Genomic DNA, 27,155 nt, shown 5'->3' on the forward strand with positions numbered 1-27,155 from the left:
ATAGAGTTCGAGACATGGTGAAACTGTTCTACTCTTCGATTGCAGCTTTAATGTCAAGGATTTATGACCATCGGTTTTCTTATTCACTTCTAATGCAGTAATTTTTTTCTGTAACATTCAAGCTGTTAATAAGATCTAGTGAATGCAATAACGTAACTACGCACATACACTTGCGGTAACCAACAAAGCCCAGCCCAATTTGTCAAGTGGGAAAAAAACAGTTCAATCCAAAAACGCGTGAAAAGTTACAGATTAGTCCATCCCGAGTTAATTAGGTACAATTTAATCCAAAAGTCATTGAAAATACGGAAAATACACATATAACTTTCCTGATTTGAATTTAGTTCAAATACTTACACTTTAGTCCAAAATGACTCATGATGATGTCAGCAACTTTAAATAATATAAAAATAATTTATTTTTTGAACCGTTTGTCCAAAATCTTTCCGAGAGCTACAAAAAGAGTATCTATATGACTATATAATTCTAATTTTTAAAAAATCTCTATTTACACTGCACAAACATGTACATATTTACAAAATTCCAGAAAATGAATCCAAAGACAACACCACTAACGCTATCCATATTAAATGAACATAACATGACATGGAGACTCAAGTGGATTTGAACCATTAACCTCCGTAGACCTTGTGATAGGCTTCTCCACTTTCTTAAGCTCCCTCGAAAAGTACCTAAACCCATAACAAGCTTGCTATTAAAATCATCTCATGATATCGAAAAACAATAATTTAGGGTTTCATGAAGATTTTTTTTTTTAATATATTTTTGAGAGAACAATGTTGTACAATTACATACACACCTACAGAAATCTAACATCTCTACCCACAAAACATACCATATATGATTGAGATGGCACAGTGGTGTACAACTATGTACACACCTAAAACAAATCAAAAAAATCTAAATAATCAACAAGAGGACAACTATCTACACCTGAATAACGTAACATGCGCATACAACTATGTACACATTAGTGCTTTGTCTAATTTCTGACACTTCAAAATGAATAATATTTGTACAACTATGTATACCTAAATAATCAACATATGTACAAATATGTACACATTAAAAACCAACATGTGTACAATCATGTTACATTAAGAATATTGCTAAGGAATCAATCCATGGCTTTGAAGTCAGTACCACCGACAAAATGATTAGCACATATAAAGTTAAAGCAAGAGCTCCAACCAAAGAATCATTATTTCTTACTGATTAGTTACTACGCCGTCCTATAAAGCAAAGCAATGTATGAGAAAGAAATAAACTCAAAACATTTTGATGCATGCATTAGTGATTATATACTCCAGCATTTGATATTATTAAGAAGATATGAGCACTGTTGAAGACAAATTTGAAACATTGTTGATGCACGAATAAGTAATTACATACTCCTTCATGAGATTATTAAGAATATACGAGCACTGAAGATATCTCAACTAGCACTATTTTACAACTTGATTCATTTATGCAATCAAATATGAAACTCAAAACAGTAGTCCTAATATGTGTCATTAAGAAAAGTACAATTGACAAAATAAGGGTGGTACCTGTGGCTACGACCCCATCATCGCCATTATATCCTCTTTTTCCTTGTGATCTACCTAAGCCATTGCCTCTATCATCTCACCGAGACGGTGGGGGTGCAGGAGTCTGTACACAAGGCTGTTGTCAATTGCACCGCGAACAAAAACCAATAAATAAATAAATGACAGTAAGAACTTTAAACTATTTCAAGTACTGAAGACAACTTACAACTCAGCCATCTGGCAGACCCATCAACACCATTGTTATTCCTACTGGCATTGGTCTTCTACCATATATCATATCCCATGCGACATATTGCACCCACTCCATGAGAAAAATGCAAAATTGAAAGAAGAAAAATAGCCCAAACTCTACCCAAAATGAGAATAAATTCACAGAAGAGCATAAATTGGAGAGAAAAGCCATCCACTAAATGAATAATCCACCAAGTGATTATTATCGAAAATAAGATGGCACTGCAGAGAGAAACTAATAACACCAACATAAAATCCGTGATCATCGAAATTTTAAATAATACTTTTTCTTCCAAAAAATTATAAGGTCAGGAGCCTAAGAGACCAATGTAAATTTAAGAATATATGTCACAAGAATAATTAATTTCCTACTTAAACCAATGTAAATTTACAAGTACAAAATTTCATGGTTCACATAGTTCCTCTGACACATATAACACCAGCCAACAACTCAAAAAATGATATCACCGTCATTTGACACAGTCCTACGAAGCCATCAAACAAATGATTCCTGACTAAAAGAGTCGAGTAACGATGTCACACCTACGGATAAGCCCCGTTAAGAAGATGCAATTTAGGTAGCAAGTTGAAGCCTCTTACTCATGCAGCTGATCACCATGTTCTTTAATTTAACTACAATCATATCACTATCTTTTTTTCCCCTATAACGATCAATAGGTGTACAAATATGTGCACGCTAACGATAAACAGTGTATGGTAGGTATACAACTATGTGCACATTAAAGATCAACAAGTGTACAACTATGTGCACATTAACGATCTGCATGTGTACATTATGTACGCATTCAATATGTGTACAACTATGTGCACATTAACAATTCACTAACAAAATGTGCACAAACCGGTTAGGGAAGTGTTTAAAGTATCATATAAATATGGTAACACTAACTTTGGTCATTTTGCCTCAAAACAGTCCTCACCTAATTCCCTTAGACTCCTTTGTTCATGTCATTAAAATCACATTCCAAAATTCACTTATAATACCTTTATTAGCCGTACAACATCTCACAACCTGATGGTAGAATTAGATATGAGAAACAAAACATGTTCGGGTAAAATCCAACTGGTATATGGTTTCAATTTGTCGAAATTCAGGCATGACAAACCCCCTAAACACCGGTACGCTATCTTTACCTTAGTAGGGATAATAATTCAAGCATCCATCAAATCCTCATATCTGCCAGTTACAGGGTTGTACCAAACTTGAAATCATCATTGGAGAGTACCTGAAGTAGAAATGTAACAGACAGTCAGCTGATGTCTAGGTTTTCTCACATAAGGCTTAAAGCCATTGCCGGAGAAAAGGTAATAACAACAGGGACTAACAAGGTATCTTTAAGTAAACATCCAAGTAGGGATTATTCATAAGATAAAATGGACAATGTGGACACTGGAAGTACTAGCATGGACAAAGATTGATGTAATAATGTAGTAGCCACACAAACTCTGTCACATATCCTATGCTAATAACCTAATATAGTAGAATGGGTAGAAAATATAGTGCACTTTTATGTACACTGCGTATAACTGGTGTATAAGAAAATACACCTCATATAGCCAGTATAAAAAAAACAATGAACATATAAGTAAACTGCGCATAACTGGTGTACAAGTAAATACACCTCGTATAACTGGTACAACAAACACTGCAAATTATAACTAGTGCAGAAATAAATCAACTATATAAAGATAGAATTAGTCTCAAAAAATGCACACCTTAGAAACACAGAGGATATTAAATGAAAGTGTAACAAATAAACACACCTAAGATGAAACTAAAAAATAAATAAAATAATAATCGATTCTTGTCCAACTACACGTAAGATAAACTTCAAAAGTCAAATCAACATTAGGACTCAAACTGCTTGCGTTAAAATATGAGAAGTCAGTCTATGAACAAAGCATTTTTACGTGAATTTGACAAGAACACTATAAGATTTTCAAAAAAAAAAATTGCATCTAACAATCCCATTTTTAAGACAAGTTTACTTTCCTCCTCTAGGAACCAAAAATGCAAGTAATAATCATCAAATCAGTCAATCATACAACAAAGAATATCAAAAAAATTTATCTCAAGTAATGAATGGCCAAGATTCCAAGAGTCTCTAAAACAGGGAAAAGTGGGTTAGTAATAAAATCAAATAGGTTCATGCTCTTATCTAACACGTTCCTCAATGCCTTAAAATTTCCTCATGTAAACTAAAATATTCCCTAATAAAGTTTACTCAAGTATTACCGAGTGACCTCCGTTTATATATTGGCGTTGCCACTGATATGAAAAAAAGGAACACAATACAACCCCAGTTTGGCATTAACCTAGAGAAATGCAAACACCATCTTAACCATTTCTTTTGAATATCAAATTCATATTCAATAAAATAAGAATCCAATTAAGCATGACATATCTGCAGTCTCAATTCAATTAATAAAGACTATTTCTCTCTATGAAACTATTTAAAGGTAATCTTTTCCAATCCATTCATCCTAAATTTCTTTCATGACAAAAAGTAGCTTAAACCAAAATGACAACTAAACAAAGATAATTGAGCTTACTTGATTTTAATAGAAGCAGGAGTCCAAGATTGCGTAAACTAAGTTTCACCTCTGGAATTAACAAAGAAGGAAGCTTCTGTAGCAATATAATAAATATCATCATCATCTTGAGTTACTTTCTTAATCAAAATTGCATTAAGAATGAAAATCAATTGTATGATTTGAGAACGAAGAAAAAAAAAATTAATGCTTCTTCCCAATCTCTTTACGTCTATGTTTCGTCTAATTTCTCCTTCAAAATATCGAAAACCCAATCTAACAGTTCATTATTGCGAAATCTCCAATGAAATTGGTGAAGTGAGGAAAAAGAAGACGAAATATATTTGGTTACACTATCTTTGGCGATTGGATCATATTTTTTATGATCCATTGTAATTGAAGCAGATGAAGGGAAGAGGCAGAAGAAGAAGAAAGTTTAGATCTTTCTTTTCTTCAATTGATTTGTTTTCTCACTCTACGAAACATCGAAAGCATTAAAAAGTTATTTACGGCACTATGAAAAACTGAATTTTTCTGGACCGGTGATACTTTGGACTAACTCGTATTCAAAAAGATTAAAATGTCACCAAATTTACAAATTTGGATCAACGAGTATGAGGCCTGAGAGAGTAGGACTAAAACGTCCAAAACCCAACAACTTTGGGACGTAAATTTCTATTTTGTCAAGAGCATGACGCGTTAACTCAGCTATTAAGGACCTCTCTGAATCCTATACCGATTTTTATTTCTGGTACTGTACGTGTCAAAAACCCAGAACCTCTTGGAATTCAACTCTTCACCACGTATCTTCTCAAAATTTCAGAAAGATGCCATAAATTACCTTCTCTTCCATTCTTATTGCCTCAATCAAAAATCACAGCTAGAAAGAACCTTTCAGAAACCCTAATTATGCAAATTTTCAAGAATTCAGCATCCCCAATTTACAGAATCTACAGAAACAGAAGCTTGCATTCAAGATTCTTCTGTAATAATCAACAACAAAAATCTCATTTTGAAGATGTAGGTTCTTCAATGGCCTCACATCTAAAAACACGATCTGTAATTCGTTTTAGAGGTCCTGATACTATTAAGTTTCTTCAAGGATTAGTAACAAATGATGTAAGAAAGTTTGGTGAAGCAATTGGGGAAAAAACATCAACTTTAACTACACCAAATGTGTCAACAGTATCAGAAACACCCATTTATGCAGCAATGCTTACACCTCAAGGGAGGTTTTTGTATGATTTGTTTATTTATAGACCTTCTCGTTCTTACGAGAAGCTTGATAAAACTGGTTCTAAACCTGGTTCAAACCCAGCAGATGACCTTTTTGATTTGCTTGCTGATGTTGATGCTACTGTTATGGATGAGCTCATGGATTGCTTTCACAAGTAAGGGTCTTCTTCTTTTTTTCAGCTTTTTTTTTTTGGAAAATGTCAGACTTGAACTACTATGAGAATCAGTCATAGTTGAAATCATATTTCTGCAAATTATAGGATACTGATTATGAAAGAAAAACCTAGTTGGGAACTCTAAATTTCAAATGCTTGTAATTAGGTTCTTTTTGGTTAAGAGTTTCGAATTGTTCCTTGTCATTTGTTTTAGTGATATTGGGTAAAACCCCTGTTTCATTTTTACATTTTTATGCACTACTATGTTTAAGTAGGATCTAGTAGTTCCAGCTTTAGGAAGCGTACTATTAATTCTCGTAGTCAAGCAAAGGAAAGCAATGTTGATGATGCCTTCTTGTTGTTGTCTTGTTGATAAGAATAGCAGTAGCTCAAAACATTGGCAGATTACAGAAGTTGTGGCTTTATCAGGTGCCAATAACCCTTGTACGTGTTCGATAACTAGATAGGTATCTTGTTAGTAGGTTGGTTAGGTCATTGAGTTGAGTGTTTAGAATTTTTGATACAGAACCGTCACTGTCAACAAAATACTGTCATTTGAGAGATATGCTGCAAAAATATCTAGAGAAGTAAGTATTAGATAAATTATAGTTTATGAACATGTTGTCTGTATAAAGAATCACAAGAGTATTTGTTCTCTTAGGTTCTACGGAAGTAGTGGAGGAGAAATATTAAGGGTTTGAAGTTTGAACATACAGTACAGCGGTTTCCTTTGCTGAGTTCAATTAACTGGCTATTTTTTAGGGCATTTTCTCCTTTTCGAAACAGGCTGTAGTGTTTATGCTAAGATGGAAATTTTATTTCTTTCAGTTTTCTCAGTCATCTAGCCATCTCTATTCCCTATTGGTTTGTTCCTCTAGAATGAATCTGCAACAGTTCTGACTTACTAGGAAGAGAATTTGATACATTATGATTGCATGTGTTTTGAGATTGCCAATTACCAAAGAAACGTACAGGTATAAGAGATATTGTTAGTTTAGACCTTGGCTCCTCTCAGAAGCCAGTGAACGGTTGAAGCTTATTTTAGCTTGTTTAACTGGGAAATTTGGGTAAATGCAGCTCGGTGATGTTAATTTTGTCCAATTAGTTTGTATCTGTGAGTCTTATATGTATGGTTGTGTTGCAGATTTCGGCTAAGATCAAAAGTTGATATTGAAAATGTGAGTGAGGAATTTTCTTGCTGGCAACGTTTTGGTAAGAACCTATCTACATCATCTGACTCGAAAGAAGAACCTGAGGCTTCAGCTCTTGGCTGGGGAGCTGGTGTTGACAAAGCCGGTCAGTCATCTACAAAAGGGAATAGTTCTGGTTGGCAATGGTACAAAGATCCTAGATTGGATAGTCTTGGTTTCAGGGGAATTTTTCCTTCAAATACAACACGTAAGTTTTACTAGTGTGTTATTTCTGAAGTAACGCTGATATTTTTATTAGTGTAATGATCTCTAAGCATATTTATATGCTTTCAATTGAGCTTTGGAAATATGTTTTTCTATTTGCAGCACCATTGATTGAGGCAAACAAAGAAACTGATGAGCTAAATTACCTTCAATGGAGAGTAGAGAAGGGAGTGGCAGAGGGCTCAACTGAGATTCCTAAAGGTATCACTTTCATGATTCTTTTCAGAGTTGGGAGAGTATAGAAGGGAGTGACGGATTTTCTATTCATCATTATTAAATTCTCAAATTGAGCATTAGTAAGAACCGCTTACTGTTTGTGAAAATTTTATAAGCTTCTTCAAAAAAGTACAACATGGATACCCTTACCGTCTACCACTTGAATCCACTAATTGTGTTTGTCATGGCTAATTGATGGCTGCCTTCAAATTGTTGCTTAACAACAGTTTTATGTTACTTTAATCTCAGTTATCACCTACGGACTTCATTCGTATCTTTTAATTTTTGTGTTACATAAAAGGATCATGGCTTGTTTTAGAATATGTACAGGTTTTAAATTTTGTGGAACAAAATTTATTTATTTGCATCTGAAAATGGAGCAGATTTTTTTTATTCTCTTGGCAGCTTAAGTTGCCATCTTTCCTCGGTCAACTATTTTTTCACAAAAGCAAACATATAGCACCAGATTGAAACAATCTATTTGCAGATCATAATGAAAACATCAATTAAACCTGAGAAGGTAGGAAGTAGTAACAAGTGATACTAATAATATTCATAGATCCCTTATAAACATCTTAAACGAAAAGAGAAAAAAGGACTGTCTGAGCAGAACTAAATGGATGCATAAGAATTTACAACTTCTTGTTCGTCATCTTATCTACTAGAACATGTTTTCCTTTACTTTACCTGGAATTGCAGTTAAAACCCAAATGTGTTCTCCCCACTGTAAGTCATGTACAGAAACCCATCTTCATCCTTGTTTTCCTCATGAACACAAAACATATCATTTTCAGAATTGCTATATTATATTAGTTCTCAAAAACAGAGACAAAGCTTCTTACAATAATAATCATAACTATAAATGTTTCTTTTTTTCCTTCAGATTTCAATGCAGGATGCAACAGTTTAATCTTGATTTCTGATTCTTCCTTTCTCAGGTGAGGCAATTCCGCTCGAGTACAATCTTGCTGGCTTGAATGCTATAAGCTTTGATAAAGGATGCTATGTCGGGCAGGAGTCGGTTGCTCGAACTCACCACCGTGGTGTCATTCGAAAACGCCTGCTTCCTTTGAAATTTCTCAACAAAAGCGGAAATGGTGATGTTTTCTTCCTTCTTTTCTTTCTAGAGTCCATTTTTGGTTTTTGACACTATTCGCATGTTAAAGATTAACTCATAGAATATGTGCTTTGTTTTGGCAATTTGCAATTAGTATCTAACATTAGAGATGGTGATTTCCACACCTATGTGATCCTATACGATCTCACATCGATGTTATCAACTGAAATGAACATAATAACACATCAACATTGTCAGATATCAAAATAGCATGTCACCTGCTTTACCAAATATTATGGATGAAATTTTTGGCCATCTAGGTTCTCACACATTATTTTTCGTTTTTGGTTCAGAAGTAGACCAAAAGGTAACTCCAGGATCGGAAGTAGTTGGAGTTTCATCTGACAAGAAAGTTGGGACTGTCACAACTGCACTTGGGTCTCGTGGTATGGGCCTACTGAGGCTAGAAGAAGCCTTTAAAGGATCAGGCTCCTTGAGTCTTAAAGGGCAAGATGATGTAAAGATCGAAGTTATTAGACCAGATTGGTGGCCTTCTGAATGGTTTCCAGATCATTAACACGGTTCAGTTGCTTCAAGAGGGAGCTAGACCAGTCTCTCTCTCTAAGTTAAAAGTTTATGTAATTCTAACTTTTTTGTAGTTGATCAAAATAAGAAGAGAAACATCTTTTGCATGTTTATCCTACATGTGGTCATTGGCTACATTGGTTCTTCAGAGTAAAGGGGATTTTTTTTTTAAAAAAATTGACCCCTCTGCTAATGTAGTTTAGGTTAAATGATGCTTTTCATCTTTCCATTTATTTACTGATCTCATTTACTGTTCTCATATCACAGTAAGAAACTGTGTACATACCACCAGAGCTCACTCCGAGCTTAGCGCTCACGGCTTCCCCTCGTTTGTGCAAGCAATGCAAGGCATTTCCTTAACATTTGGTTGTGCTCAGGGAAGTGTTGATTTTGGCTGTCATGCTTGTAGCTTACAGGCCAAAATTAGCTGATGGCATCCTTTTTTGGTCTCAACTAACTTATGTCTGATACAGGGATGAGCTCAGCTAACTTATACTCACAGCACAAGTTGCCCCTTTCATAACAACTAACATATGCAGTGTTATATGGTTCACGGGTGTTCGTATTTTAGTCTGTGATAGGTCAGGTGATGCAATCTTTCACTATCTAATGTCTCCATTTAATGGTGAAAAAGGTTTCAATTGAAATTTCAAACAAAAGTTTTGCACAATCATTGAGTCACGAGCAGCACACAGAAAATTTCCATCAGATGTACAGAGTGTGTGAGAGACAAATAAAGAAAAGAGAGGGATATGATATGATGGTGAACGTGATGATGTTGTTCACCCAAAATGAACTAATAAACCTGGTGCATTTTGTATCTTTGTGTAAGTGAGAATTATTCTCGTGAAGCGTGAAAACTGTACTGGTTTATCAAATCAGTACTTAAAGTTTGAGATAATATTCCATATCCAAGCTGAATGAGTCCAGTTTACTATAGTAAAAGTTGCAGACAAGTTCACAGGATCCCTCTGTAAAACGTTAGGGGATAAAAAAAACCACACTCACGTGCTTTCACCAGATTTTATGTTTTCATGGATCTTAAAATTTTCCCAAGTTCTGGGTTCATTGGTATTTCGGATGAGGGGGCAAGCAGTTGCATGCTCTCAGCTCTGAGAGCCTTGGAGATATAAGTTGCAGTGATCTGGTTTTTGCCGGAAGGTAGATTTTGAGCAGTAAAATGAAGGAAGACATTTTGTTATACAGCTAAATTAAGATTAATTAGGAGTACAAGTTAATGTACCGACTCTGTTACAAAATTCCTCCTCTAAACTACTAATAATACATGGAACATGATTTCATTCACAAACGAAGCCTAACTTGGTCCTTAGGAAGAGGACAATGCTTAAATCTAGCTTGAAATTTTCAGTCCAACATCAGTAAGTAGTTAGTGATGCGACAATGACGATGACGATGCTAGTGACCGTTGTTTTCGGTATAGGCCGTGAATACTAGGAATTGTTAGGAACCATATTTAGTTCTTGAATGACTGTTACCATGTCAGGTCTTTGGCTTGGAGATTTATGGGTGCAGATCAATGCTATCTTTACGAGATTTGCAGCTTCGGGTTCAGCGTACTCCCCATCAAGATATGCATCCATGAAATCTTCGAACTTGCAGCATTCAGCTCCAACTCGCATTGGAGGAGTGATTTTTCTCTTGCCACAAAGGATTTGCAAAATGATCATCCCAAATGCATAGACATCACTCTTCTCTGTGAAACGGCCTGTCGTTGTGTATTCTGGAGCAAGATAGCCCATAGCAGCACTGGCCTTCAGTGTCGAGAAAACAATATCATCGGCCAGGAGCTTGTGTAAGCCAGAATCCGAAAGCAATGGGTTGAATTTCTGATCTATGAGGACTTTCTCGGCAGATAAGTTTTGGTGAACTAGAGATGGCTTGTTCACTTTGTTCCCATGTAAATACTCAATACCTACAAAACAATACAATGGACATCAACTTCAGTACAACCCTGGGTTGCCAAAGAAACTTTAGCATAAACGAAACTACAAATGGCTTGTTTTTACTTAAATAGAAGTTCTACAAATGAAGTACTTATATTAGTTTTAAGAACTATCCATTTAGAAACATGATTCATAAGCTGTTCAACACTTGTATGTTAATCCACCACTTCTCAGTAAAGCTCATGCTTAATGACGATGAATATTGCATAACTGGAATTTGTTAGCTGTAGACACTAAAATGAAGAGATAAAAAGAACAGAAACTGACCTTTGGCAATGCCGTTGATGATTGAAACTCTGGTAGACCAGTCAAGAACACGTGTATTACCGTCCTTCAAATCAAGATACTGCAACAAGTTTCCATTGGGAACGAAATCATAAATGAGGAAACACTCGCCTCTACCTCTTGAACAGCAAAAACCCCTCAAACCAACAAGGTTCTCATGTCTCAATGAGGTCAGTAGAGTCAATCCCTTCAAGAACTCGGCTTCTTCAGACTTACAGCTTGTCTTCTTAATACTCTTAATAGCAACAATAGATCCATCTCTCAAAATCCCTTTGTAAATTGCTGAAAAATTGCTTTTACCCAACAAATTCACATCAGAGAAGTACTGTGTTGCAGATTCAACCTCTTCTAAATTAAACCTGAAAGTCTGCAAAACCTCTTGAGAGAATCCACCGCCATTACGCCCGTCTGCTAATGGATCCCAACCATTTGAATACTCAAGATTTATCAATGGAGAAGCACTTTTTCTATAAACTTCCTTGTTAACCTGATCAGTACTGAGTCTATTATCTGTAGTATCAAATGTGCTTCCAATCTTTTGTTTTCGGCGCCGGTACCAAGAGAAGGTCAATAAACCGGAGACAGCTATAGCCACAACCACTGCAACAACACCAACAACAACATACATTTTTGGGGATTTTGAAGAGGCTTCCTCGCAGCTGGTTTCATTGCAATGAACACGGAAATTTGCAGATTCAGGGATATCTTTAGTGAGATTTGCTCTAGGACCATATGGTTCAGGCTGACTAGTCAGATGACTTGAAGCACTGCAAACACTCAAAGAAGCAAACCCAGCTCCACATAAATCCGAGTTATTCCCGTATTGAAATCTCTCATTCAATCTCTTCAAAGCTGTATATATTCACCAAAACAAAATTAGCATTCAATAATCAACTCACCAACAAACCCAGATAAGAACCAACGAAAACTTAAAATGATAATCAAAGGAATAGAAAACATAGATTACCTGGAGGTACATTGCCTGAAAGAGAATTATTCCGAACATCAAGAACTTCTAAAACAGGTACATCAGCTAACTTCACCGGAATAGAACCAAACAGCTGATTGAAACTTACATCCAATCTCATTAACCCACTTAAATCCCCTAAACTTGCAGGAATTGCACCAGTTAATCTATTACTTTGAAGTGCAAGAACAGAAAGTTTCTTCAAAGATCCAAGTTGAGTTGGTATACTTCCTGTCAACTGATTATAACAAAGTTGCAAAACTGCAAAATAAAACAAAGCAAAGAACAATATCTTTGATTAGATCAACCAAAAATGAAGTACCCTTAATGCATGTTGAACAGGTATTAAGAAGAGGACAGAAAAAAGTTAAGGGGTTTGTTAGGAGACATTATACCAACTAAATGCATTAACAGTTTCACAACTAATAATAGAAACCCATTTAATCAAAACATAGAAAAGGCTTAGATTCAGTTCCAAACTTGAAAAAAAAGGACTAGTTTTTACTGAACCACAAAGAAGAACAAAAGAAATAAAGAAAACGAAGAAAACCCTTTTAAAGAACTAACCTTGAAGACTAGCCATTTTTCCAATCTCAGGAGGAATAATACCAGAGATATTATTAACATTCAGATATAAATCAGAGAGTTCGGTAAGATTTGAGATCTCTTTGGGTATTTCACCAGATAATGAGTTATAATGCAAGTAAAGACCAGATAAACATTTCAATCCAGAAATAGCTGATGGAACTTTTCCTGATAACCCTTTCCCTTGTAATGAAATATTAGCAACTTTTCCTTCTTCATTACAAGCTACACCTTCAAATGAACCACTACATGGATTACCATCACTAGTCCATGATGATAAGAATCTATTCTCTGGGTCTAGTGATGCTTTCATTTCCATTAATGCTTTCAACTCTGGGTTTCCAAATACATAGCAAAATCTCATCAAAACTAACACAGAAAAAAATAGATTCACCATGAGACCCATTTTCTGTGTTCCAGTCTTTTGATCAATCTCAAGTGGTTGAGTTGAGTTTTGAGTTTAAATTAAATCCTTTGTTTTAGATTCTCTTTCTCTTCACCACTTCTCTCTGTCTATCTATCTCTATGTGTGTGTCTTTGTATAGTTTTGTCTTGGATGAAGAGAAGAACAGGACTCAAAAACAGAGAAGAGAGTGAGAAACAGACAGAAGAGAGGTGACTATTTTTCTATTTTTGAAACAAGAAAAGTAATTATAAAGAAATGAAGGAGATGAGCTTTTTAGAAGGGACCGTGAATAGTAACAGGGGGTGGATGCCCCAAGAAAAGAACAGGTAGGGGGTCCTAGAAACTGAGATAGGTCATTCCAAACCATGAAGTTGGACGTTAGTTGTTAGGTTCTAGTGACGTGTGGTGTGGATTAAGGTAACTCTTGTTCGGATCTTATCTGAACCTTATAACTTGTTGATCAAAATGAACAAGATTACTCGAGCAACATTTGTTTGTAGCATTCATTGCTGGCAATTTATCCAGACAACAAGAAAGAATGGCCTTTAAGTCGGTCTGTCCAAGAGGTCGATGCATTGTTGAGATTAAGGGTGCACACGGTATGGTTCGGCTCGGTTCTTGCTGAGACCGAGTACCTGTACCTTTCAGGAATCGGTTCCCAGATTTTAGATCGGTACCGTGTACTTCGGTTCCGGTATCATTCGGTACATGTACGATTTCGGTACGGGACCGATACCGGTCGGTATTTTTCCATCTCATCTTCTTAACTGTGAGCAACACTTTCATTACTGTATTTTCGATCACATCACGAAACCCAATTACCAGTCTGTCGAGCTACTTAAAAATAGTCTTAATTGCTGCCAAACAAACTCATGTACTCAGCCACTGAACCACCGAAAACAGCCACGACTTCTGTAAGTGCACTGGTCGTTCAAGCCTTTAAACAAACACTTGATGTGCATCTTTGAGCTGTTGATGGAGATTTGAATTTGCTGTTGATTTTAAGCTCATAATATCTCCATCTCTACATTGCATTTCACATTTAGAACAAACCCATTCTGATAAACCTTCTCAAACACACATCATCAATCAATGGCATCAATCACTTCACAGGCGGTGGTATTCTCTTTCTTCCCATGTTTCTTTGGTAAAGGTTAACCCTTAGTTTATATACCCCCTTTAATCTAACGGCTAATACTGATCCTTATCCCGCAAATCTAACGGTTTATATAATTCGGGACTTTCGGTCCGGTACGGCACGGTACTTGTATTGGACCGTGTACATGTACCTCCCAGACCTCGGTTCCTATTTTTGCGACCGGTACCTGTACCTTGTACCTTGGTTCGGTCCAAAATCAGGTACGGTTCCACCGATTTCCGGTTCGGTCCTTCGGTCCGGTTCGATTCCTGTGCATCCTTAGTTGAGATGGACAATGCATCAACCACCTGCTTAGCAAAGTTTAAATTAACATTGTCTGGCTCTGGGAGCACGTTTTAAGACCATTAAATACTAGAAATATGAAGTATTTTACCAACAATGGTGCTTGTGGGGATTTGTAGGCTTCTTTTTTTTTCTTTTTTGTGGGGATACGTAGGTTGGGGTTCTGGAAAAACATTTTGATTTAAATTGTCTCTTGAAAGACTTGTCATGTAGGAGACAAAGAAATCTTGCTCCAATACCATGAGTTAATCCCGCAAATCAGGTATAAATTTTTTTTTTTTTTTTTAAATTTAAAAGTCACTCTTAAATTTGGTTCTCAACCTAACTTTTATTTTATTTTTCTCTTGTAGAAATCAAAAACGGCTTCTCAAGATGTATTTAAACACCTTTTAAGTCTTATGGTTCACACTCCAAGACACGTCGTTGTGGAGATGGGACTAAGTTTTATGGCTGTGACGTGAAGGATGAAGCTCGAAATGGTATCGCATTCTAAACGTGAAACCATACAGTTTAAGTTGTTGGATCTCCACTGACGATTCAATGGCTCACTTTATCAACGGAATAAATTCTGAGTGTGAAATGGTTTCGCTAACCCTGATTTGCTAATGCAAAATAGTTTTGTGTGCACTCTACATGTGATTCACAACTTTCTTCCTTGTTTTTTAGGAATGAAATTGTGAAATTTGGCAAAAAGAAGAAGAATGAAATACGAAAATTGTTGGTATTCGAAAAGACGAAAATGGGATGCGGATTGACGAAATTAAAGAGAAGAAATAAGAGATAAAGAGAATTCAATTAAGAGATTAAACGAATAACAAGATAGGTAATCTTTTGAGATAAAGCCTTGTTTATAGAGGCATAAACTAGATACCAAAAATAACTTGAATCCTAAATAAATGAAACATTAACATGAAGAATTAACTATAACTTTTAAACTAAGGACAGATGTCCAACATTAGTCCTCCTTGTTTGGGTAAAACTTATCCCCAACTGGTCATTACAAAATATTATTAGTAGGCTTCGCGATCAATTAGTTGCAACGCTTCTTGTATTATCAAATTTGCTCTCAAGCCACCAGTACGTCTTACCACGATCAAACACAAATCGAATTTAAGAAATTCATAAAAGAAGTAAACAAGAAATGGTGTTCATTGCATCACGTGATGTGTTTTTAGATTTTTCGCGGTCAAACACAAAACTTATATCACCAGTGGTGGTAATTAAGTCAATCATTCGAGCAGCGACCACAAGAACACTTCTCTGAAATTCATAGCTACACTTATGAACGTACGCTTAATTGATTTTTCCTTTCGATGATCCAAAACTTTGATTAGCTCCTTAAGTACGATATCTACATTTCCGTTTTGGAATAAAATACATCAACCAAGTTTTCTATCTTTAACGTAACATCTTATTTCAATTATGCTATCCAGTAATCTCCCAATAATAATGCAATATGGAGAAAAGAACGACGTGTTTAGTCTTATATAGATTGAATTTTTAAAATTCTCCCAAATATTTTTTTATCACATATTCAATGCATCACATAATGTCTTGAATCAACAAAATTTGATCGTATTACAAAAATCCTATTTTATTCTAGATATATAACGACTTTGTTATTCGCAATAGTATGAAAGAGACTATAGACGCTGTAAACATCATATACCAAGACGCCATTGTAGTGGATAGCTAGATTTTTAAACCCCCAAGGATCATGTACACCTGAAATATTGATCGTGTAAATAGAAGAATTCCAACAGTTTATTATTATAATAATCATAAAATAAAAGCACACTTTGTATCGGTCCAAATACCACCAATGGGTACTAGTACGTGCTCACTGAAACGCTTGAGCTCATTCGTCGTTGCATCCACCAATCTTTCAAAGGTAAATCTTCCAAATTCAATAATTAAAATATTAGGTGTCATGTCATCAAGCAAAGACATCGCAAACCCATGTCATTCTTGCAAATGACATCAATCAAAGAACTATACAAAACAACATCTATTTTCACATGGGTTTGCTTGAAATCTCTAAATATCTCTATCCTTGGCACATTACCGTACACAAGATCCATTGCATATGTCAGAACTCCAAACGAATCCATGATGGAATGCGTATTAGAAGTTTCCAAGAATGGTTTATATGTTTTTCTCCTTTCAATCTTGAGAAAGTATATGGAGCTGGACATAACAACTTGTTAGAGTCGATATTAAACTTGGATTCACTTGTTTGGCCTTTTCACATCTGCTAAACTTTTTAGTAATGCAATAATTTTGCAAATTGAGGGCGAGAACATAAGATCGCCAATAGTAACGACGTCTCCTAAAAAAGATGTTTTCATTATCACGTCGTCATTCAGGAGAAACTTGATTTTCCATACAAAGCCACTTTCTAAAATTACTTCTGATACTGCTTGATTCATGAGCCTAAAATAATCTTCTTTTATTGTTTTCCTCCTGGTGTTTAAGAAAATTTTACCACCAATTCTTCCAGCATATTTTTCTGCACTTATATCTTACTGAGATAGACAATTACACACACAAACATGCATATAAAAAGAACACAAAAGAATTCTCATATGATGAATCCACATATGTTGATTCAAATACTTATACCTTGTTAGGGAACATACGAGACATCATTGGTGTATTCAAATGATTAAAAATTTGATTATTTTCAACCCAAGATAAAGTATCAACATCAAGATCTACTAAATAAATTTCTAAAAGATTTGATAACTCGCCATTTAACACCTGCAAATCATGCAAAACCTCATTGTATTCTTCGTCCTTGGAAACAAGTTTTTCGTCGTCTTTCTGAGAATAAAATTTCATATGCTCCTCACCAACTGATGTAGCGGAAATAATGAAAGTGTTATTTTTAGTTGATGACGAATTTTATCTATTCTCGTCATGAGATTGTAGCGATATAACTATGGAATCTACTAAAGTACTAGTCTTATCGTGCTATTTAAAGATTGCAGCAGGTTTAGAAGGACACAAAATTTTCTTTTTTCCATCCTTGTAGAAGGTGTATGTGTTTTCGTAACAAAATAGTGAACAACATGAATATCACATTGCCAAGGTCTACCAAGAAGAAGAAATCTAGCAGTCATGTTGATCACATCACACAATACTGAATCTTCATAACCAAGAAAATAAAACTTAACGAGATTTAATGAGTAACTTCTTGAGAAGAAGAAGGTTGATTATGTAATATAAGACGAATCATCCGTAGAAAATGTTCGTCATCAGCTTTATATACTTCTTCATATTCATCATTATCCAACTCATCATCTTCTTGTCTCATTGTTTTTCTGATGAAGAAAATAGAACCTTCTAGTGTGTGCTTTTTCTTTCCTTTTTTAAATTACGCTTTTTATTTTAAGTGATACCGAAGATCGAATTTTAGATGAGAATCTAATATTCTTGGCTTTGAAACCAACTTATGTAGAACAATAAAGAGGAGAATGCAATAGGAGATTGGTGGGATGCGAAGAGACGATAAGAGATGTGAGTAAACGAATCTAAAGAGAAAAGTGAGAGAATAAAGAGAGTTTAGTTAATAGACTAGAAGAATATTAATATTGATGATAAGATAGATTATGTTTTGAGACAAAAGCATGCTTATATAGGCTTAAACTAGATACCTAAAATCTAAAATACGGAAAATACTAAAATAAGGAAATGCTATGACTTATAAACTAAAGACGGATATCCTACATCATTTATTGTTACAGAGGACCTCATAGGATTCTCTTATTCGATTAAACGCCAATGAGGGCAATATTAGGTTCTTATAGTTCATTTACATTTTGGATGTCTTACTCTTAATTCAAACTAGGCCATTTAAACTTTTTTGTTAGTTAAAAATCAGTATGCAAACTATAATATTAAACGGCTTGACTATGCTTGACATTTGTTCAAAAAAAAATGTACCTGCTAAAACCCCTGATCAATCCTAATCAGTCCAATCTTTTTTTTTTTTTTTTTTTGATCTGTAAAGATAAGTATATTGATAAAAAAACGAGAGTGCAAAAGACTTGTACTACCTTCCTGTCAAAGAAGAGCAAAAACCACTGTCTAATAAAAGAAAAAAAACTAACTAACCAGACTTAAGGAGGAAAATAAGCTATACGCCAGTTAGCAATTACATCATTGTAAGAGAGATTTTCAAACTCTTTAAAAACTAAGCACCATATGAACATGTCATATTGTGCTTTACAAATGACAGTAAAAGCAGTATGTAGTTTACTTTCCAAAGCTCTTGAATTCCTTTCTTTCCATAAGCTCCACGGAATAACAGACTTTCTTTCAAGTGACAACGGCCAAGCCAAAAGAATTGAAACTACATCAAAAGACATTGTAAAATACCACTTTAGTTTCTCTATAAAGTGTACCCAAACTGTCTTAATCTAGCAATCCGACACCATACAATGCTTATTTCTAGACAAAGCAAACAAATTTGGGAAGACTATAGATAAAGGAGAGTCAAGAAACCAATTATCAATCCAAAATCTGACCCTGATACTAGGGCTGTCAATGGGTACCCATTACCCGGACCCGGTATATTTGGGTCCGGTTCCGGGTCCTAAAGTTGGATCCATTAGCTACTTAGGTACCGGCAGGTAATTACCCGATTGAACCCGAATTTAAACGGGTCCAAATGGGTAATACCCGTTGGGTACCCGCGGGTATCGGGTACCCGTTTATTCATTCTTTTATTCATGTTTTTAGCAAAATTACAAGTATTTTTGCTAGTTTTAACTTTGATATTTTACTCATTTAAATTTTTTCTCTTACATTTAACCTTTATTTAGTACATTAATAAGAAATAATAATAAATTTTTATAAAAATTACTTAAACCCAAGCCAAAAAGAGAAATATATTAAGTTTTTGAGGTTTTTTAAATAGTTTTATTAAGACCCAATGGGTACCCGGAACCGATGGGTACCCGGGTATTTAAACGGGTCCGGTTCTGGGTCCACAAGTTTAGGAACCGGACCCGGAACCGTTAGGAACCGGACCCGACCATAATAAGTAGGGTCCGGGTCCGGATCTAGTGATACCCGGGAAGACCCGGACCCGTTGACACCCCTACCTGATACCCTTTTTCACCTTAAACTTGATATGTTTTGTGAAGATATCCTTGCATTATATAATGTCTTTCCAAACCGCTATGCTAAAGGTACTTTTTGGATTTTCTGATAGCCAATCAACACCATCAATAACATATTTTCCAGCCACTAACTTCCTCCATAAATCATCTTCTTCGATTGCAAATCTCCCATGCCATTTAGTTAATAAAGTTTGATTCATTTTCCTTAAGTTTTTAATATCCAAACCTCCAAATTTTTTACTTCTGTATAACACCTTCCAATTAATTAAATAAAAAAAGGAAACTTTTTTGCAGACACTCGGACACTAATATGGTGACGAAAAAAACTCTGCATGCCTCAGTGGAAAAATAGGTCGAAATTAGAATGTGCACTCTTATCTACTCGTGGTAAGAGCTATGTTTTGTTTTAGTGTGCATATCAGAGGACCTATTGGCACAACATGCCTACGCTATAGGCGAGGGCCAATTGAGGCAACATGCCAACGGCCAACATATGTATAGGCGAAAGACCTACTGGAACAACATGCCAAATTTAAAAGATCATCTCTGGTTTAGTGTCTTTCCGTCCCTTGTGGCAAGCACGCTAAACACCTAGTCCCACATTAGTAAAGAAAATTCATGCAAAATGTTAGTTACTGTAGTTGACCACAGTAGTGATAGTTTAAAGTTAAACTTTAAGTATCTTTTACAGAGTCAGAAGACTGTTGTGTTGGCCCTTCTTTTGAGATTAATAGTCCATTAAGTATCTTTAGAAGAGATCTAGTTTGTGAATCGGACGATCATGATCTTAATCAAACTGAAATAGACAAACAAGTACCACCTCGAGATACCCTGACAGGTAAAAGCAGAAAATTCGAATTCGAAATTCTGAAAAGAAAACAACTTTTTCTTGTTGTTTTCTTTTCACCCACCACACGATTCAAAGTTTAGGGTTCGTTTGCCAAAACTCCACTGCCTTTGGGAAAATGACAATTTTACAACATCAGGTTTTTACGTACCATTTTCATTTTTCTATCTTTAGTTGTTTAATCTGTTATTCTTGATTCCTTACCTGACATAAACAACGACCGTTTCAACTCAAGTTAAATAAATAGATAGATTATTGTATCTGGAACCAGACCGAAACTAGTAAGCTTTGCCAAAACTCCATTATTTTGAAGTGTACTAGCATACTTGGGACTACTATATGTCGATGAAAAAGCAAAACTCGGACCTAGCAACGAGTGCTGCCCAATTGCCATGCTCCCCGTCAATCGCCAGTACATGCAGAATGGGTCACAGAGGAACTTTTTTAAGCTCGAGATTCAAAATTAATTAACTCGGACCCTTACCAACAACGACCAAATAAATCAAATCCTCGCAACATGGATCGAGAGACAGTCTTTCCCGCCCAAGTCTCGCTCGCAACGGTCTATAGCGTAAGGACTTGCAAAACCTCTCCGTAAATCACTTTTCAGAAATATTTTTTCAAATTTCAAATAATTTTCTGATTTCTCGAGAACATGAACAATAATAAAATAATTGAGATATAAATGCAATGTTCATTTGAATTGAATTAGACTTGCGTGGTCAAGAAAAATATTCCTTGTAAAGTTTTCTTTTTACTCCCGTTTCTACTGTTACAATTGACCACTGTCCCTGGGACTAGCATTCTAGAAGCATGAGGGCGGGACCATCTGGGGCATGGTATGGTAGAAGGGAATATACCTAAAATCTTCAGGTTTGACGGACTTCTTGGTCCATTGGTAAAACCCATCCCTTTTGCCCATAGCGCGGGCAAGAGGAAGGATAACAAAATCCTTTAATAAATACAGTTGGAAGACGATTATGCGTGCCTCCAATTTTCTGAGTTTAGTCAAATAAGCATGTTCATAGAATACTGTACATGTTGAGACAAGCATCAAGTGAGAAGTCAACCAAAGTTTTATTGGCACATAAAATGTGGCTTTCCCACATGGGAGGATATGTTGGGGGATGGGAATGTTAGTCATTCAGGTCAAACAGTTGTAGTTTAACAATCTGTCAAAATAGTTCATGGTTCATAAATTGGTGATAATTCTTGGACTCCCACTAGGCTGAATAGTCGGTAGATGATGACTTTGTTAGACGCCGGATGTAGAAGCAAAATATTAATTAAGTGATATGATAGTGGGAGTAAAAGGGGTGGATTTGTTTGAGTAAAAAGTCATTAGGTTTCATTGAAAATGTCTAAGATTTCATTGTGAATCAGAGAGATAGTGGTCCTGTGGGGAAAAGATTCAAAGAGAAAAATCAAGATTTTGAAAGACCTATAATCTATTGGGATTACAAGAAAAAATATCGTAGCTTGACAGTTTTGAAACTGGAATTGGATCACACTCCATTACTTTGTTTCCTCATCGGGGATGTTATTTCTTTTTCCAACAGGGTCTGATTTATACACTACAAGAAAATTTGGTTTAAACGACCAAAATCTTAGCAAAATCTTAAAATTTTGGTCGTTTTAATAGTTAAACAACTATGTTTGCAATTATCAAAAACTTTGGCTGCTATTAACATGCTCCCATTAAATCGTAGTTACTAATTAAATTTATGGGTTATTCCAGCATTTTTCCCAGTACTACATAGCGAGTGGAATAGTAGGTTAGTAGCTATTTACTTCAAGCTACCATGTATCAGCAATTCAAAATATGTTTGGCTGCTAAAAACCTGTCTCAGCAACCAAGGTATAGCGACCACTAGGGCTGCACAAGACCCACCCACGATACCCAAACCCACCCGTACCCGCTAAATCCGTGGTTTTTTAATCCATACCCGCCCGTTGTGGGTGCGGGGTTGGTTATGAAAAAAAAAACCCGTTGTCTGTGGGTGCGAGGTTGGTTTAAGCTAATACCCGCCCATACCCGCCCAAAAAACCCGCAGATTATATACCATTAGATAAAACTAATCCTAGTCGTCCATTATGAAACCCTAATACTAGTAGATAGGATAACTGATAACCCTCATTCACTTCTACACTATTCTCTCTGTTCTGCCTCTCCTCTTCTTCCTCCTCAGTTCTTCTTCTTCACCTACGAACGACAATTACCAGAAATCGACAACAACAACTTCGAATCTTCACCAGAAATCGACAACAATCGAAAAATCAACAGATTCAACACTTAATCTTCATCTGTGAACTTCCTAGATATGAATATTTTGAGGGTTTTGGTTTTTTTTTTCTCACTTAATTAAGGAGAATAGAAGTTACTCTAAATACTTGAATATAAAGCGGGTTTAAACCCGTTTAAACCCATACCCGCCCAACCCGTAGCGGGCGGGTAACAACACCCGCCCGCTGTTTGTGGGTGCGGGGTTGGTTATGAAAAAAAAAAACCGCAGTTTGTGGGTGCGAGGTTGGTTTTAGCTTATACCCGCCCATGTGCAGCCCTAGCGACCACCAATTCAGAAAAGGAAAGTAGATGATTCTAACAATGAGAAAGGGAAGCGATCACCAATCTAGTGTTTGATGTTTGATATTGAGATGTTTAGTTTTGATTTATAGAAATTTTACGAGGTGGGTTTCCAATAAAAGTTATATAGTAATTTTACGAGGTGGGTTTCCCATTCTTTCGCATTTTGCTAATCATTTTCATTCAATTGATTTATACACATTCGTAGTATTCAATCCAAAATTTATATGTTCTACATATTTTATACGATAATAATTCACTTGTTCATTCCCGTCCATTTCTAATACATTACTCGAAATTCTATCTGTTGAGAAGGTAATTACCGAATTTGTTTCCAATCATTACCTAGCTCTTGGCTTTCTATTGGCCAGATAAATTTGAAAAATCGTATTCCTTGTTTGTTTTGTAATTAGCACAATTTTGTATGATCTTAAATACTATTTATATCCTAATTTTGTGATTAAAAAAAATTGGGACAGAGAAAAGAAAGAATCGGAAAAATCTGATTCCTATGATTTAACATGAAATTTATTTAGGTATTTTATCAAAACCTTGAAAATTTTAAAATTATATCATTAATTCATTTTTTCAATAAACCGGTGGAACTTGGTCAATTTTTCCGATTTACTGTCAGTAGTTCCCATCCTCGGTGAACTACTGATGGACATTCAGTTAAAATAATGGATAACTGGATAAACCAATTTATGTAAGAGAAATTGAGTAAGGTCGAGCGAATTGGATAACATTGATAGATAAAGGGTGAAATACACAAAGGTCGATAGACATTCAGTTAAAATAATGGATAACTAGATAAATCAATCTATCTAAGAGAAACTGAGTGAGGTCCAACGATATTGGATAAGATTGATGGATAACAAGTTAAATTAAGTTAATACGAAGGAATTTTAGTTTATTTGATCGATAATCATATAAACTCGTGGAATCTAAGAAAAATTGAGTGAGATCCAGTAATATTGGACAAGATTGATAAATAATGTCTTTAATTAATTAAGGTCGATGAACATTCAATTAAAATGATAGATAAATAAAGAACCTAATAACTTTTGGGAAAATCTGAGTAAGGCCGATTGACATTGGGTAAGATTGACAAATAACAAGTGAAATTAAGTGAAGCCACGAAAATTCGGTTTATTTGATAGATAACTATGTGGCAAAATTGACTAAGGTCGATCGATTGAGATGCACTTGTATAAACCAAACAGTAGGTTTCGGATAACAAGGCCGGTCTAATTTATAATCAGGAATCTATTTTTAAATCGAGACCGAAGAAATAGAAATAGAGACAGACTGCATATCTAATATGTGCGAGCAGAAAGAGAAAGCACAAAAACACAAAGAGAAAGCACCAAGAAAACACACTTTCCTTGATCCGTATGACAGTCTTAAATTAAATCTTTATCGTCCAAAGATTTTCATAATCCGTATGCAACCTTATCTTCTTCACCATAAATAAATGTCTTCAACACCACAGAACTCTTCATTTTCAGATCTGAAAATATGGGCGGTGGTATCAATGACAAAGCTGGTTCAAGTAGTATGATAGTGTGTTATACCGAATTTGAAGTTCGAATGGACATTGAGCTTCATATTTGATGATTTCGATGATATATCATGCTAAGTTTAAAGTCAGAACCCTTCTGAAGCTTCGTGGTTCATAGTTTGTATGCCATTATACCACGTTTAAAGTACGAATCGACATTGAGATTCATATTTATCTATTTTGATGATGTATCCTTCTAAGTTTGAAGTCAGAACCCTCCTAGAGCTTCTTGGTTCATAGTGTCGTTGTCGTTATACCGAATTTGAAGTTCGAGTCGACATTGAGCTTCATATTTATCGATTTTGATGATGTATCATGCTAAGTTTGAAGTCACAACCCTCTTGAAGCTTTGTGGTTCATAGTTTATATGTCGTTATACCGAATTTGAAGTTCGAATCGACACTGAGCTTCATATTTATCGATAAATATGATGTATCATGCTAAGTTTGAAGCCAGAACCCTCCCGGAGCTTCATGGTTCATAGTTCCTATGTCGTTATACCAAATTTGAAGTTCAAATCGATACCGATCTTCATATTTATCAGTAATAAATATTATAAATTACTTCATGAACTATATGACTAGTAGAAATTACTTCATGACCTATGTGACTAGTCGAAATTCAAAGCAGAAACACACAGAGAAAGCACAAAAACACAAAGAAACACACCAATTATCGATTTCATTTTTCATTTTCCCGATTCATTCTTATGTATTTTTTGGATTTTTTTATATCATAATGTCGATAACAATGTCCTAAATTTATTAATATTTTTTTTGGATTTTTTTCGTGTCGAATGTTGATAACAAAACCGGATACATGATTTCGTATTAGCACAAATAGAAACACACTTACTTCTCAATCCGTATGAACATCCCAAATATAATATCAACCATCAAGATCTTTTTCTTGATCCGTATGAGTGGATCAAACGAAATATGGTCCGTCGATCATTTTAATTTTCATTCTTGTTTGTATCCCTCGACCACTCGAACTCTAATTCCAATCTGGTTCTCTCTTTCTTTCTTCCTCTCATCCGAAACACACTGTCGGCGCTCCATCACCACCGCTGCTCTTCTCTCAATCCCTCTTCTTCATCTCCATTTCTTGATTGAATTGACCCATATTAATTCTCATCTGCAATTTCTGGTGAAAATCATCACAACCTCAGTCACAGAAACTCATCAATTGAATACCTCAGATCCACCTTCTACAAACCCTAAATCAAACGATTCGTAATCTACTATTGATTTCTTCTTTCACTGATTCAATCTCAGAACCCCTTTCAATTCTTCACTCAACATCTAACCTAGCCATAAGAATCATATCTCTCCATCCCTGAACATCGAATCAACAACAGAAAATTCATTATCTCTTCCATCTCTGATTAAAGTTTCTTAATCATGGGTTCGATTTGTGGAATTGATGTTGTTGCTGCTATAAATCAAGATGGATGGTGAATTACAGTTAGGGTTTGAACAAGAAATTGGAGATGAAGATTTTGACTGAACTGTAGGTGGAATTGATTGCAGAAAAGAAGGAATTGAAATCGGTGATATCGGCTGAGTAGAGAAGAACTAAATGGTTCTCTATGTGATTCGAATGCTTAGATTATTGGAAGAAGAATTTTTAAGTGGGTTGAGCAGGTTGTGAAATGAAGAGTATGGGTGTCTGTGTTAGTGGTGTGTGGTCTGGTAAATCTTGAGACACTGGTAATGAATATGTAATATGGGAGATGGCTTGTGCTGAAACAGATGGTGGAGTTTTCCGTGGTGATTACCCACTTGGTTTCCTTGCTATTTATCATTCGAACTAACCCTTTTTTTTCATTTGGCATTATCAATGGTACCTGGTGGAGGTAATGTTGGTACTGGAGGTCTCTAAAACCAAGTTTGCCCCCTGTCAACATGGCATTGTTCCTGGAGCTGGTAGAGGTGATTGAAGACCTATGGGGGTGAAGGGAGCTCCTTCCACGCGGAAAAGGTTTCATCCAGGTTTTGGATTCGCTGGACAAGAAAAGGACTGGAATTCACATTTCCATCTCTTAGGTAACTTATTCTCAACATAGTACATAGGCCCATATGAATTGTGTCGAATGGCATCCCCATTCATGAGAATATGCAGTCGTGTTAAGTATCAAATAAGCTTTTTGCTTTTCAATTATTTTTCTCGGATACAAGTCTGTCCTATTCCGTTAGAGTCCTTAAGTAAAGATATGTGCTGCTATAATGTGCCTCCACATCAGGATTTAATGTTTCATTTATCTCTGTCATACACAATGTTGCACTTCCTGTTGAACTGCACAAATGGTTATCCAATAGGAAATTTATCTTCATTTTGAATGTGGAAGTGTTTCTCTGTCCTCATTTA

The 27,155-nt window shown here is 35.5% G+C and overlaps 2 protein-coding genes and 1 long non-coding RNA gene across 3 annotated transcripts; 1 reads left to right on the forward strand and 2 right to left on the reverse strand.

The window, feature by feature from the left end:
* Positions 1-394: 394 nt before the first annotated feature.
* LOC113304877 lies at positions 395-4,910 on the reverse strand. The gene is made up of 4 exons (XR_003338464.1): positions 4,377-4,910; positions 1,777-3,049; positions 1,572-1,674; positions 395-692 (listed from the first exon to the last, which is right to left on the reverse strand). It is a non-coding gene; the product is annotated as an uncharacterized LOC113304877 (long non-coding RNA).
* Positions 4,911-5,029: 119 nt separating this feature from the next.
* On the forward strand, positions 5,030-9,137 carry LOC113304876 (putative transferase At4g12130, mitochondrial). Its single transcript, XM_026554007.1, has 5 exons — positions 5,030-5,746; positions 6,891-7,144; positions 7,264-7,362; positions 8,316-8,474; positions 8,788-9,137. The coding sequence occupies exons 1-5, from the start codon at positions 5,265-5,267 to the stop codon at positions 9,009-9,011; spliced, it is 1,218 nt and encodes a 405-aa protein (XP_026409792.1). The 5' UTR covers positions 5,030-5,264; the 3' UTR covers positions 9,012-9,137.
* Positions 9,138-10,198: 1,061 nt separating this feature from the next.
* Positions 10,199-13,461, reverse strand: LOC113304878 (probable LRR receptor-like serine/threonine-protein kinase At1g34110). The gene is made up of 4 exons (XM_026554008.1): positions 12,803-13,461; positions 12,236-12,496; positions 11,251-12,120; positions 10,199-10,952 (listed from the first exon to the last, which is right to left on the reverse strand). Exons 1-4 carry the CDS (start codon positions 13,224-13,226, stop codon positions 10,471-10,473), a joined length of 2,037 nt encoding a protein of 678 aa, XP_026409793.1. The 5' UTR covers positions 13,227-13,461; the 3' UTR covers positions 10,199-10,470.
* Between the last annotated feature and the right edge of the window lie 13,694 nt (positions 13,462-27,155).

Source organism: Papaver somniferum, chromosome 8 (assembly GCF_003573695.1).
Source record: "Papaver somniferum cultivar HN1 chromosome 8, ASM357369v1, whole genome shotgun sequence".
Classification (NCBI taxonomy): domain Eukaryota; kingdom Viridiplantae; phylum Streptophyta; class Magnoliopsida; order Ranunculales; family Papaveraceae; genus Papaver; species Papaver somniferum.